Source organism: Entelurus aequoreus, linkage group LG28, assembly GCF_033978785.1.
Source record: "Entelurus aequoreus isolate RoL-2023_Sb linkage group LG28, RoL_Eaeq_v1.1, whole genome shotgun sequence".
Lineage (NCBI taxonomy): Eukaryota > Metazoa > Chordata > Actinopteri > Syngnathiformes > Syngnathidae > Entelurus > Entelurus aequoreus.
The window spans coordinates 19,602,677-19,617,830 of NC_084758.1; the positions used below are offsets into that span (position 1 = coordinate 19,602,677).

Genomic DNA, 15,154 nt, shown 5'->3' on the forward strand with positions numbered 1-15,154 from the left:
CAGCCTAGTTCCTAGTTCCAGTGCTAATTCTACATGTGTCCTTCCAAAGACCTTTTGTCAGGGCTATAATGAGCCGTTTAGCCGACGTGAATCGCCGGTGTTTGGTTTGGGAACGGCGACGCGGCGTCCATTCAGGGCTCCACAAGAGCTGCCCATTAAAGACTGAGCTCCATTGTTGTTGGAGAGCCGGCGGGACAAGACACTCGTGATGTGGAATGTGGATGTTTGCGCAGATGTGAAGTCATCAACTGTCTTAGACCGGGACAACTCCACAATGGAAGCTTAATCCAGTCACATGGACGCTACAATGTTGGCGTTTTAGCAGCGGAATTTCCCTGAAGACGGCAATTTCATGGGATTTTGCGCAAAATAATGCACGTATTTAGGAGCAAAATGTATTTTAAAAAAAAGCAAAAATGTTTTCGTTTATTTATTGGACAATATGAGAGGACTATGGCAAAATACAGCATAATGTGGCAAATTATACACTGCAACAAGTGTGCACTTTTTGTACAGAACGCCACTACAATAGTTTAAAACATATAAAGTGCACTTTTGTGCATGATGTCACAAGATATTTCAATAAGTGACAAATAAAAATGAGCTGCATAATAGGACATCAAATAGTGTATGTCCTTCGCTATGTGGTAGGTTCCTGCGGACGTTATCTCCTTATGTTGTTGACTATTTTTTTCATACGGTGTTGATCTGGAAATGGTTGCTTGGGCATTTTGTGGGTGTGGCACCGAACGGAGATGTTGACATGCGGAGTTTCAAGCACTCTTCATTCTCTAGCGCAGGGGTGGGCAATTAATTTTTACCGGGGGCCGCATGAGCAACCCGAGCACTGCTGGAGGGCCACATCGACAATATTTCAATTAAATTTTGCTCAATATTATTTTTTATGTATACCGTAAGATAAATAATAATGATAATAATAATTAATAATAATAATGATACTTTCATTTAACCTAACTTAACTTTATACCAAAAGCACTGCTTTGGAAATCATTTGTACCCCTTTCAGAGATCACATTTAGTTCCCCTTAAACATCCTCATGTTGCACAATGAAATGTAAGCATAGGATGAAGTGTGCATTCCTGTAACTTTCTCTAGTAACAGCATTCCATGATTAATATAAATATATTAACATTAATAATAAATGACAGTAAAATAAGCACACATATGACTGAGGAGTCATAGTGTAACTTTGTGTGGTGTTTGAGTTGTCCGACTTTTTGTGTGGCCATAAACGCACCAGTGGTTTAGTGGTATGCGTGTTGGTGACAGATGACAAGTTGGTTTTGGCCTGGTTTGTACAGCAGAAAATGACTAGTTTTTCGAGATAGAAGTGTTTTACTCATGTTTTTGGTGTGGTTATGGCCAAATATAAACAGTTTTGCTCAATAAAGTGATCGATATAATTCCTGGCCTCGAAGCATCTCGATAGACGTTACAATAATTGAACGGTGTTCAATTGAACGGTGTTGACGAACACCGTTAGGGCCGCTTGTTGTCACTGTCACTCAGAGTCGCATTACAAAATTACACAGAATAAATCTGTTTATTTTGTTTAGAATTCAGATGGGTTTGATTTGGTGCGCGGCATATATTTGCTGTGCGCAGAGGACGCTTGAGCAGTGCGCAAATGTGCAGGGGCGCACCTTAGAGGGAACGTTGCTTGGCAGTCCATGTCTTGTTGAAAACACGTCATTCGTCATCAACTTTTCTCTTTTTAGCGTCTCGGGTGTAAACCGTGCATCACTTGTCGCTGTGCACCTTCACTCACAGGTTACACACGGACATACGCACATAAATAACACTTTTCAAAATAAAACGCAACATAGATGTTTTTTCAACTTTATTTTGTCATTTGTGATTGCAGCTGTTCACATTCACGCACAATCACGCATGCACATACGTCCACACGGAAGTAATACAAATAACGCTTTTCAAAACAAAAGCAGCACCGTTGTATTGCACACTCGACATAGATACTTTTTAAAATGTATTTTGTAATTCATGATTGGCCTCACGCGGGCCGGACAGGGACGCACAAAGGGCCGGATGTGGCCCGCGGGCCGCAGAATGCCCAGGTCTGCTCTAGCGGGTGACTTTTCAACTGGTGCTACACATTAGCAGTGCCGGTACTTTTTGTAGCAACGCTTTTGCCGCATACTTGTAAAACATATTACAACTTGAAGCCAAACCACCGCCAGACGATGGACCCCGTGCTGTTTTTCTTGGGAATTAATTATTTCTTCATTTGTTACCAGATTCGCACCTTCTCTCTCTCGTATTACCACTTGCACCAATCCGTTAGCACCACTGCTAACGTTACCCGTGTCGCTACCTCTCTGCTGTGCGACGTTGCGCGTGCATCAGTATGTGACGTATGTAAGAAGGTGCGCTTGTTTTAAATGTGAGAAGCAGAGACAAGAAAGAGTGAGAAGAGCCTGTAGTGCAGGGGTGTCCAAACTTTTTCCACTGAGGGCCGCACACTGAAAATTCAAAGCAAGCGGGGGCCACTTTGATATTTCATATTTTAAAAACCAATACAATATATGTATTAAAAATATACATTTAGGCCTCCACTCAGGCTTGATCAGGACTCCAAAGGGTTTAGGTTTAAAAAAAAAAAAAAAAAATGTCATTATTTAGTATTATTATTATAATTATTATTCAAAGTTTAAATATCTAGATCAACATTAGGTATATCTGTCAATATAATTTTTTGGTTTTTTTAGATTTAAGTTGTATGCCCTTTTTGTCAAAGAAAACCCAGTTTTTTTTATGGAAAAAACACAAAATATGAAATATTTTCCCCCAATAAAATTTTAAAGTGGAACATTTCAGATTACCGTATATAATAATTGGAGCTCATAACATAACTCATAACAACATTGATTTTAATTTATTATCATTTTTTGAGCAATGACACTTAAAAAAATAAAAATAAAGTCCCACTAAAATTATTGGGGATCCAAAAGGGTCCTGCTCAGTAAAGTGTTAAAAAATAAATCGTAATTTTTTTTAAAAAAAATGTTAACACAATAGTCTTGAGATCAACTTCAGATCTATCCGTCAATTATTGTTGTTTATTATGTTCCTTGTTTGTTCATTTAAGGCCCTTCTTTAAAAAAAAACAAAAAAAAACGTTTTTTATATGGCAAACACAAAATATGCAACATTTTCCCCCAAAAATATCTCAAAGTGGAATATTTAATGTGACCTAATTGGAGCCTTGAATAGGTCAATAATTCATAATAACATTGTTTTTGATTCATTATTATGTTTTAAAGAAAAAAACAGCCTGCATGACAGCTTAGTGTTATTAGAGTCAACATAGCAACATTTTATTGTGACCTGTTTACTCTTTTATACCACTTTTTATGTTTTTTATTTTTTTTTTTATTGTATTTTTAGAATGTGCCGTGGGGCCGTTAAAAAATTACCTGCGGGCCGCAAATGGCCCCCGGGCCGCACTTTGGACATCCCTGCTGTAGTGTAATGCCCGCAGCTAAAAGCAACTGCGTGAGGACGCATACTCAAATATCACGATATAGTCATTTTCTATATCGCACAGAGACAAACCCGCAATATATCGAGTACAGTGTTTCCCATGAACTGCCAAGATACCTGTGGCGGTGGGGGCGTGGCTCTGGGCGTGGTCACCATGACATCATCGAGTAATTTGCATAATTTACTACAATGATTTGATTTTCTCTAAAAAGGCTCAAAAAATGTATACTTACTAATTAATAATAACAGTTTTGTTTTAAACGTCCATCCATCCATCCATTTTACAATATAATTACAACACTTTATGTACATATTTATATACAGATTTGAACAATAAGTTATTCACTGAAATATATTTATTAATTGTGGTTCTTACAAAAAATATATCTTATAAAATATAAAAGCTAAAATGTCTCAAAGCTCTGCCCCTTTAATTAGTGCATACTAAATAATTTAACTTTAGCCTACTACTACAACCATATTATTTACCAGCAACATAAAGTGAAACAGAGGCAGAGGTGTCCTGCCACAGTCAGTAACAAATAAACAGAAAACAGTAGTGGTGGTAGATAGACACAGAGCTTCATCAAACATCTGATCCACTGAACAAAGAGCTCCAAAAATCTTGAACTTTAGACTGCCATCAGTTTTACTCCCTACACTTAACCATGTGTTTCCTACTGCCTGCAGACTTTGCACCCTTTGTTATATACACATGTTGTGTTTCTAATATAAATACATTTAATAAAGTCAAATACAAATAAGGCAACAAGAGAAGTATCCTACACTTCTCTTTTGTAAAGTAAACCTGAACAGCCGATATGGGCATCTACATCAACTATATGATTTGCCTGAGAAGCTGGAGAGGACCAAAAAAAAAAAAAAAAATTTTTTTTAATTATTATTATTTATTTTTTTTTAAATTTGTGGCGGACGTAATTCTTTCGTGGTGGGCCGTCACAAATAAATGAATGTGTGGGAAACCCTGGAGTATATCGATATATCGCCCAGCCAGCCCTACGAGATGTGTGTAATTATTCCCTAACAATTGAGCAGGATTCCGTACAAAATCAAAACAACGTGCTGCAAATATCAATGAAGTCACTACTGTGTGAACCCGAGTCGTCACTGCTCAGCTTTCTGTACGACTCCACGCTGTGTTCCAAGCAGCCCCGTGAAGCGATGCACCAGCTGCATGAAAGAGGACGCCGTTTGACCTAATCCCTCTTTCGGAAACCAGGTCGCATTTGAGGAATTTCAGGGAAGCGGTTTCCGCAATGGGTGACGTCCAAAGATGTCGTCCGTGCCTTTGATAAGCGCGCGTGCGACAACAAGTGCGGGGGGGGGGGGGGGGGGCAAAACAGCGAGGACATGCTCCAATGAATCTCCTGTGCAGCCCATGGTCGCGTCTGGCCTCGCCTCGGTCTCCGCTAAACCCCCCCCCCTCCTCAACAAAGTGCCTTTATGTATGCATCTGCTCAACCACAACAGAATGGGAGCTGACATTTCAAAGCGCCGCTTCGTGCGCTTTACGAATCCACCGACCCTGAATTTTTTTTTAAACTCCCAACTCGATTCATCACGCTTAACGAGCGGCGGACAGAATGAAGGCCGGGTGTCACCGCCGCCAAACACCCTCCTTCCACGCACCTCTTCTTCTTTCCAGTGCGAGCGTTTGCACTCCGCCTGCTCGCTATTGACAGACGACGCTCTCCTGCCGGGGGTTAACAGACTTCTCAGCAGGGTGCCTCACAGACGTCTAATGGAGATTTAGAACGTGCGGTGGTGGTCAGGGAGGGCTACTACGCTCCCTCGGGGCACTTTTGTTTGTTTTTCTTCTGGCAAAGACATCAAACTTTGTGGCAACACACAACTTTGATATGCAGTATTTATTGCTGATAGTAACAAAACGTAGTCTACATTTACATGACAATAAGGGGGTAAACAGTACGCCATAATTAGTGATGAGTATCGTTTGCACTTTTGCTGCCAAAGCTGTACTTAAAAAAATAAATAATAATTTGTATTTATTAATTTATGTTTATTTATTTTTAACATATTTATAAAATATTTTTAATAAATAAAATTAATTGATTAATAATAACTAGAAGAGGCAATTCCTTAAGGAATTGTGTGTGAATGCTCCAATGCTGAAGTTGAACTGAAATGCTGACAGAATATACAAACCCCGTTTCCATATGAGTTGGGAAATTGTGTTAGATGTAAATATAAACGGAATACAATGATTTGCAAATCCTTTTCAACCCATATTCAGATGAATGCACTACAAAGACAACATATTTGATGTTCAAACTCATAAACTTTTTTTTTTTTTTTGCAAATAATAATTAACTTAGAATTTCATGGCTGCAACACGTGCCAAAGTAGTTGGGAAAGGGCATGTTCACCACTGTGTTACATGGCCTTTCCTTTTAACAACACTCAGTAAACGTTTGGGAACTGAGTGTTTAAGCTTCTCAGGTGGAATTCTTTCCCATTCTTGCTTGATGTACAGCTTAAGTTGTTCAACTTAAACAGACAGGTCTGGACTACAGGCAGGCCAGTCTAGTACCCGCACTCTTTTACTATGAAGCCACGTTGATGTAACACGTGGCTTGGCATTGTTTTGCTGAAATAAGCAGGGGCGTCCATGGTAACGTTGCTTGGATGGCAACATATGTTGCTCCAAAACTTGTATGTACCTTTCAGCATTAATGGCGCCTTCACAGATGTGTAAGTTACCCATGTCTTGGGCACTAATACACCCCCATACCATCACACATGCTGGCTTTTCAACTTTGCGCCTAGAACAATCCGGATGGTTCTTTTCCTCTTTCTTCCGGAGGACACGACGTCCACAGTTTCCAAAAACAATTTGAAATGTGGACTCGTCAGACCACAGAACACTTTTCCACTTTGTATCAGTCCATGTTAGATGAGCTCAGGCCCAGCGAAGCCGACGGCGTTTCTGGGTGTTGTTGATAAACGGTTTTCGCCTTGCATAGGAGAGTTTTAACTTGCACTTACAGATGTAGCGACCAACTGTAGTTACTGACAGTGGGTTTCTGAAGTGTTCCTGAGCCCATGTGGTGATATCCTTTACACACTGATGTCGCTTGTTGATACCCGTACCAAAATATTTGTATCGGAACAATCCTAGGTTGATGTATTGATTGCTATTTTTTATTTGTCTGAATCGTGACATTTTTTGTGTGGATTAATCACATTCTGTATTTTGTCACTCTTAACCAATTTATATTGAGTTAGTTGGTGAGTTGATAGTTTCTGCCAGTTGTGTGCTTTTATTTAATGCGGAAAAGAAGCAACCAGCAGAGGCGCTGTTGAATTAGTCCTCGCTCATTTGCTGACGTTAAATAATGTGGAATTTGTGTGGTAAAACGCCATTTTTTCTAGTGTTTTATGCAAACCTAAATGAATAGAATAACTTAAATTGTGTGCATTTTCTTTGCTTCTGTGTCAAATACAACAAACCTCTGGTCACCATTTCTCAGCAGCAACTATCCAACGTGTGTTTGTTCAGAGGAAAATATAGAAATTGTTTACAAACACAAACACTTTGACGGTGGAACAGCAACACTGCAAAGTATCGTTGTCGTTGTCGTTATCGTTTTCAGATGTTAAAGGTCCTAAGCCAAGGGTGTCAAACTCATTTTAGATGGGGGGGCCCACATGGAGAAAAATCTACTCCCAGGTGGGCCGGACTGGTAAAATCACGGCACGATAACTTGAAAATAAAGACAACTTTAGATTGTTTTTTTTGTTTAAAAATAGAACAAGCACATTCTGAAAAGGTACAAATCATAATGTTGTTGGGTTTTTTTTTACGCTTACATGTTGTGGTTAATAGTATTCTACCTTTATTTGTCGTTATTTATACTTTCTGAATAAATGATGTGATAATGTTCATCAGTCAACTCATTGGTGTTAATTTGCAATCTATCAAGATAACAAATTATATCAAATCAAAATACAGGATGTTATTTATGTAGTTTGATCATTTTCCTCGACTGATGTACTAACATCATGTGGTTTATTTATATATTTATACATATGTAGCATCATCTACAAAGATACAAATAATTTCTATTGCGACATCTAGTGGACACGTTTAGAACAGCAGTTTCTTTCATTCGTATCCTCGCTCATCCATGCGGACTGGACACCGGCCGAGAGTTGGTGGGCGGCCGAGGGCGCAGTCGGTTCTCTTGGTTGCTTTGTTGGGTCCGCTCCTGTCTCTGGCCATGCTCTCCCCCACCCCAGCAGACTTTGATTGATTGATTAAAACTTTTATTAGTAGATTGCACAGTACAGTACATATTCCGTAAAATTAACCACTAAATGGTAACACCCCAATAAGTTTTTCAACTTGTTTAAAGGCCTACTGAAATGAAATTCTCTTAGTTAAACGGGGATAGCAGATCCATTCTATGTGTCATACTTGATCATTTCGCGATACTGCCATATTTTTGCTGAAAGGATTTAGTAGAGAACATCGACGATAAAGTTCGCAACTTTTGGTCGCTGATAAAAAAGCCTTTCCTGTGCAGGAAGTAGCGTGACGTCACAGGTTGTGGAGCGTTTACAATCATGGCCACCAGCAGCGAGAGCGATTCGGACAGAGAAAACGACGATTACCCCATTAATTTGAGCGAGGATGAAAGATTTGTGGATGAGGAAAGTGAGAGTGAAGGATTAGAGGGCAGTGGAAGTGATTCAGATAGGGAAGATGCTGTGAGAGGCGGGTGGGACCTGATATTCAGCTGGGAATGACTAAAACAGTAAATAAACACAAGACATATATATACTCTATTAGCCACAACACAACCAGGCTTATATTTAATATGCCACAAATTAATGCCGCATAACAAACACCTCCCCCCTCCCGTCCATATAACCCACCAATACAAATCAAACACCCGCACAACACACTCAATCCCACAGCCCAAAGTACCGTTCACCTCCGTAAAGTTCATACAGTACATATATTTCCCCAAAGTTACGTACGTGACATGCACATAGCGGCACGCACGTACGGGCAAGCGATCAAATGTTTGGAAGCCAAAGCTGCGTACTCACGGTAGCGCTTCTGCTATCCAAGTCAAAGTCCTCCTGGTTGTGTTGCTGCAGCCAGCCGCTAATACACCGCTTCCCACCTACAGCTTTCTTCTTTGCTGTCTCCATTGTTCATTAAACAAATTGCAAAAGATTCACCAACACAGATGTCCAGAATACTGTGGAATTTTGCGATGAAAACAGACGACTTAATAGCTGGCCACAATGGTGTCCCAATATGTCCGCTACAATCCGTGACGTCACGCGCAAACGTCATCATACCGAGACGTTTTCAGCAGAATATTTCGCGGGAAATTTAAAATAGCACTTTACTAATCTAACCCGGCCGTACTGGCATGTGTTGCAATGTTAAGATTTCATCATTGGTATATAAACTATCAGACTGCGTGGTCGGTAGTAGTGGGTTTTAGTAGGCATTTAAGTCGGGGTCCACGTTAATCAATTCATGGTAAATGACGATGGCATGGAACACCGCAGAGGCAACCACAGTGTATATGTTTTTGTTTTTTGTTGTTGTTTAGCTTTTGTGGCTGTGTAGAAGTGGCCGGTTGCATCAGCTCTGCTCTTTTAATGTCTTTAATGTTCTTTGTATTCCTTGATGTTTTCCTCTTACACGCATGCTTATGTGTGCTATGGCTATGAGTTTTTTGTGTGTTGGTTTCTTTATTCCTTTGTCAAGGCTTAGACTGGATTTTTTTTCTCATGAGCTAAATAATATTATTTGATATTTTACGCTAATGTGTTAATAATTTCACACATAAGTCGCTCCTGAGTATAAGTCGCACCCCCGGCCAAACTATGAAAAAAAACTGCGACTTGTAGTCCGAAAAATACGGTACTTCTGATTCTGATTAAAACATTTCAGGTTAATTTTCATACTTCGCAAACTCATCCCGCGGTTCGTACGTTTGACACCGCTGTCTAAGCGTTTTACCATCTGGGAGGAAGACACGGATGATCTCACTTGTGCTGCTATCCAGTCCACGTGCTCCCGGTCGGGACTTTAAATCCTTTAGTTGAAAACTCTCCCCTATCCCTCGTCATGGTCAGTTTTTACACATGCACCACCTCTGTCAGCACACCCCACGGACGCCATGTCGGAGCAGCGAACATGACCGTAGTGGTCTTACATCTCTCGGTTGATGACCTTTAAAGCCCGGCGAACCATCGTCCTTTGGCACGAGTTCTACGGCGGGGGTCCCATAAAATATTTGCGGTGTCGTAAATTAAACGTTGCGGGTTCTTACCGGGTTGGCTCGTCCATCATTTCATTTTCCTCGGCCTTTCATCCCCTTTGGCTCGCCACGTTCTCGTCGAGAAAGAAAACACAAGGGGAAAAAAAAGAGTCTTTGGCTCTGTGATTGTAATCATTCCCCTTACATGTGTGCATTTAATAAATGACATATATTACACTCATAGGTTTATTTCTCTCCGTCAACATGCAGTGGTTGGCTAGAAAAACATGAAAAGGCTTTTATCAGAAGTTATATTAACGGGTTGGACAGTCTTACCATAATATTGCAGTGTTTTGGCATCTGTTAACAATCGGGCAAACTCTACCGATGGCAATTGTTGCCATCCGTCTGTAAATTAGTGTTTCGAAACAACAGCAAGGTGATTTACCGTGTGAAAGCCATTGTGCAAACATTTCCCTCAAAATGAACCATGAAGTTGAGGAATAATAGCCGGCATGAAATTAATCCGTTGTTTTTTTTTCCCCCCACCGGCAGAGAACGAGGGAGACCCTCAGCCACCACTGCGGCATGCTGGGAGACGCTCTCTACAAGGAGAACGACTTTGCGCTCATCATCGACGGCAAGACGCTGAAGTACGCCCTCACCTTCGGCGTGCGGCAGTACTTCCTGGATCTCGCCCTGTCCTGCAAGGCCGTCATATGCTGCAGGTAGGAGTCGGGATACCAAAGGGGCTTACAGACATAACAAAGTCGACATATACAGTCATGGTCAAAAGTTGACATAAAGAACATAATGTCATGGCTGTCTTGAGTTTCCAGTAATTTCTACAACTCTTATTTTTTTGTGATAGAGTGATTGGAGCACATACTTGTTGGTCACAAAAAACATTCATGAAGTTTGGTTCTTTTATCAATTTATTATGGGTCTACTGAAACAGCTACATTTTTGTTTCGGACTTTCCTCAAGAAGGTCTTATCTTTGTCCATGTGATGTCAGATAAAACAAAAATTGAGCTGTTTGGCCACAATACCCAGCAATATGTTTGGAGGAGAAAAGGTGAGGCCTTTAATCCCAGGAACACCATCCCTACCGTCAAGCATGGTGGTGGTAGTATTATGCTCTGGGCCTGTTTTGCTGCCAATGGAACTGGTGCTTTACAGAGAGTAAATGGGACAATGAAAAAGGAGGATTACTAGGGATGTCCGATAATGGCTTTTTGCCGATATCCGATATTCCGATATTGTCCTACTCTTTAATTACCGATATCAACCGATACCAATATATACAGTCGTGAAATTAACACATTATTATGCCTAATTTGGACAACCAGTTATGGGGAAGATAAGGTCCTTTTTAAAAAATAAAATAAAATAAAATAAGATAAATAAATTAAAAACATTTTCTTGAATAAAAAATAATGTAAAACAATATAAAAACAGTTACATAGAAACTGGTAATTAATGAAAACGAGTCAAATTAACTGTTAAAGGTTAGTACTATTAGTGGACCAGCAGCACGCACAATCATGTGTGCTTACGGACTGTATCCCTTGCAGACTGTATTGATATATATTGATATATAATGTAGGAACCAGAATATTAATAACAGAAAGAAACAACCCTTTTGTGTGAATGAGTGTAAATGGGGGAGGGAGGTTTTTTAAGTTGGTGCACTAATTGTAAGTGTATCTTGTGTTTTTTATGTTGATTTAATAAAATAAAAATAAAAACCCCAAAAAAACTGATACCGATAATAAAAAAACCCGATACAGATAATTTCCGATATTACATTTAAAAGCATTTATCGGCCGATAATATCGGCAGGCCGATATTATCGGACATCTTTAAGGATTACCTCCAAATTCTTCAGGACAAGCTAAAATCATCAGCCCGGAGGTTGGGTCTTGGGCGCAGTTGGGTGTTCCAACAGGACAATGACCCCAAACACACGTCAAAAGTGGTAAAGGAATGGCTAAATCAGGCTAGAATGAAGGTTTTAGAATGGCCTTCCCAAAGTCCTGACTTAAACGTGTGGACAATGCTGAAGAAACAAGTCCATGTCAGAAAAGCAACACATTTAGCTGAACTGCACCAATTTTGTCAAGAGGAGTGGTCAAAAATTCAAGCAGAAGCTTGTGGATGGCTACCAAAAGCGCCTTATTGCAGTGAAACTTGCCAAGGGACATGTAAGCAAATATTAACATTGCTGTATGTATACTTTTGACCCAGCAGATAGATTTGCTGACATTTTCAGTAGACCCATAATAAATTCATAAAAGAACCAAACTTCATGAATGTTTTTTGTGACCAACAAGTATGTGCTCCAATCACTTTATCACAAAAAAATAAGAGTTGTAGAAATGATTGGAAACTCAAGACAGCCATGACATTATGTTCTTTACAAGTGGATGTAAACCTTTGACCACGACTGGAGTCAAATTTACCAACAATATGTGCATGGCCATGAGATATAAAGCTACAGTTGGAAAAAAAAATAGTATAACGTGTATCGTATTTTTTGGACCATAGGGCGCACCGGATTATAAGGCGCACTGCCGATGAATGGTCTATATTCGATCTTTTTTCATATATAAGGCGCACCGGATTATAGGGTGCATTAAAGGAGTCATATTATTATTAAAAAAAATTTCTAAATGTAAACTACTTCCTTGTGGTCTACATAACATGTAATGGTGGTTCTTTGGTCAAAATGTTGCATAGATGATGTTTTACAGATCATCTTCAAGCCGCTTTCTGACAGTCTCTTCCGGATGCGCCGTTTTGTGGGCGGTCTTATTTACGTGGCTCACCTTCGGCAGCGTCTTCTCCCCGCCATCTTTGTTGTAGCGGTGTAGCGTGCAAGGACGGGAGTGGAAGAAGTGTCAAAAGATGGAGCTAACTGTTTTAATGACATTCAGACTTTACTTCAATCAATAACGGAGCAGCATCTCCTCATCCGGAAACAACAACAACGTGAAAAACCGAACTTTCCAATAACTAAAGTTCCTTAGGTGAATAATATAAACTCACCACACCGGTATGTTTTAGCGCTTTCATGGCGAGTTTACTGACAGATATAAGTAAGAACTTTACACTACTTTATATTAGAAATGGCAACAGCGGAGGATGAATGTAAAAAGAAGAAGCTTATCGACCACGGACTACAAAAGCGGACGCGCACAATTTTTCAGGACTTATGCAGATCCCAAATACAGATCAGCAGGTACCAGAAGGTAAGAAAAGTTGCTTTTGCAAAATATTGCGAAACAAAAACGCCAGATAATGTCTTACCTTATACACACACCATAATAATACTCCTATGTTTAAAGCGCCGACAATCCATCAAGCGGTGTGGCTTCATAGCTTACCAAAGTCGTACTAAAACATTTTGATAGATTTTTTAACGCTGTGTGTAATGTTCTATACTGTCAATGGAACATATAAAATGTTGGTGTAGTTTACTTGAGTCATATTGCCATCATAGTGCAGTCGAGGCATGTTTTAAATCAACACGGCACATCCGTGTTTAAAGCATCATCTTGATCGATAGTTTCGAAGCCCAAATACCTCCCTCTTTATTTACCAGTAGAATTGCTTTTATTTGCCACTTTTCCTCTCCACACTATTTCTGCGTGTGTGCGCGCTGACACACTCAGCATGCTCTTCTGCTCTGTACGTATCTGCAGCACGGCAACATGCAGATGAAAGGAGAAAAAAGAGTACCGCATTTTTCGGAGTACAAGTCGCACTGGCCGAAAATGCATAATAAAGAAGGAAAAAAAACATATAAGTCGCATTTTGGGGGGAAATTTATTTGATAAAAGCCAACACCAAGAATAGTCATTTGAAAGGCAATTTAAAATAAATAAAGAATAGTGAACAACAGGCTGAATAAGTGTACGTTATATGAGGCATAAATAACCAACTGAGAACGTGCCTGGTATGTTAATGTAACATTATGGTAAGAGTCATTCAAATAACTATAACATATAGAACATGCTATACGTTTACCAAACAATCTGTCACTCCTAATCGCTAAATCCCATGAAATCTTATACGTCTGGTCTCTTACGTGAATGAGCTGAATAATATTATTTGATATTTCACGGCAATGTGTTAATAGTTTCACACATAAGGCGCTCCTGAGTATAAGTCGCACCCCCGGCCAAACTATGAAAAAAACTGCGACTTATAGTCCGAAAAATACGGTATTATGCGCATGCCAAGATTATATGACATTATTACATTATCCTACCTTTTCTTGTTGGGGGAAGGCTTCACCACACATCTAAAATAAAGTCTCAAGGTCTGCCGTAAGTTTGATTATTTTGATTATTTATTTTGTTGAGACTATCCATCCATCCATTTTCTACTGCTTTTTCGAAGTTTCCGTCATTAAATTTTATTTCCTGTTTATCAAAAAACTAATCTTGTGTAACCTCCACTCTTTTCCCCAAATAATTAATTCCAGGGTCCTACATTTGTTACCTGTGCAGGCAATGTTTTAAGTATAATTTTCACTCATCTTAATTGCTATACAAGTGTGAAAATAATGTTGCGTTGACCAGCTCTTCCTCACAGGGATTTTTAGTTGCTGGTCACTCCAAAGTTCTTTTTATGGTACATAAGCTGGAGTTTAAATTGATCACCAGGCAGTAGTTGGTATTTTGTGGTTTATTCTCAAAGCTTTGACAATAAACGTGAGACCAATCCAGGACAAAAGCGTTCCCTAGCCCAGCTAAGATCGATCTCCCTCCCAAACCCACAGAAGTGCTCTGTTCTTCCATCCGTCCCTCGCTCCCACCCCCCAGAGACGTTCTGTTCTACCCCCCTCTTCCCCTCCCCACCTGTTGTCTCCTAGCCCAGCACCGCTTTGTTCCCTTATTTCAAGAATGTTATGGGAGTTTCAACAGAGAGAATATTCAACGCTCTGACTCTCTCAGCAAGGACACTCGTAATGCAAGCACTTTGTACCAGACGAAACATTAGCTGATTAAAATATGACTATAGGAGATACAAAAGAAGTAACATTTAAATATGGATATATGTAAAAAATCTGGTTCCGTCAATACCTTAACCAAACGTTAAAACCAATAGGACCCTTTACATCAGATAACATAGTAATTGATAAATATGTCGCAAAAAGCCAAAGAAAAAGCATCCTTTGATGGCTGCTAACCTGAGATTTTATTTTATTTTATTTTTAATTTTTATTAAGGATCCCCATTAGCTGGTTGCCACAACAACCCACTAGTTTTCCTGGGGTCCACAAACTCAATACAATTACAAGTATAAACTATGAAAAAAAACTGTGACTTATAGTCCGAAAAATACGGTCGATG

The 15,154-nt window shown here is 39.6% G+C and overlaps 1 protein-coding gene across 6 annotated transcripts in view; it reads left to right on the top strand.

Moving 5' to 3' along the window:
• LOC133645013 (phospholipid-transporting ATPase IA-like) overlaps nt 1–15,154 on the top strand; it is a 427,043-nt gene that overhangs the window by 265,872 nt on the left and 146,017 nt on the right. For all 6 annotated transcript variants that reach the window (XM_062039795.1, XM_062039796.1, XM_062039797.1 and 3 more), the window contains one exon: nt 10,348–10,520. In XM_062039795.1, coding sequence (XP_061895779.1) covers nt 10,348–10,520 — 173 coding nt within the window. The remainder of the gene's footprint in view (nt 1–10,347; nt 10,521–15,154) is intronic.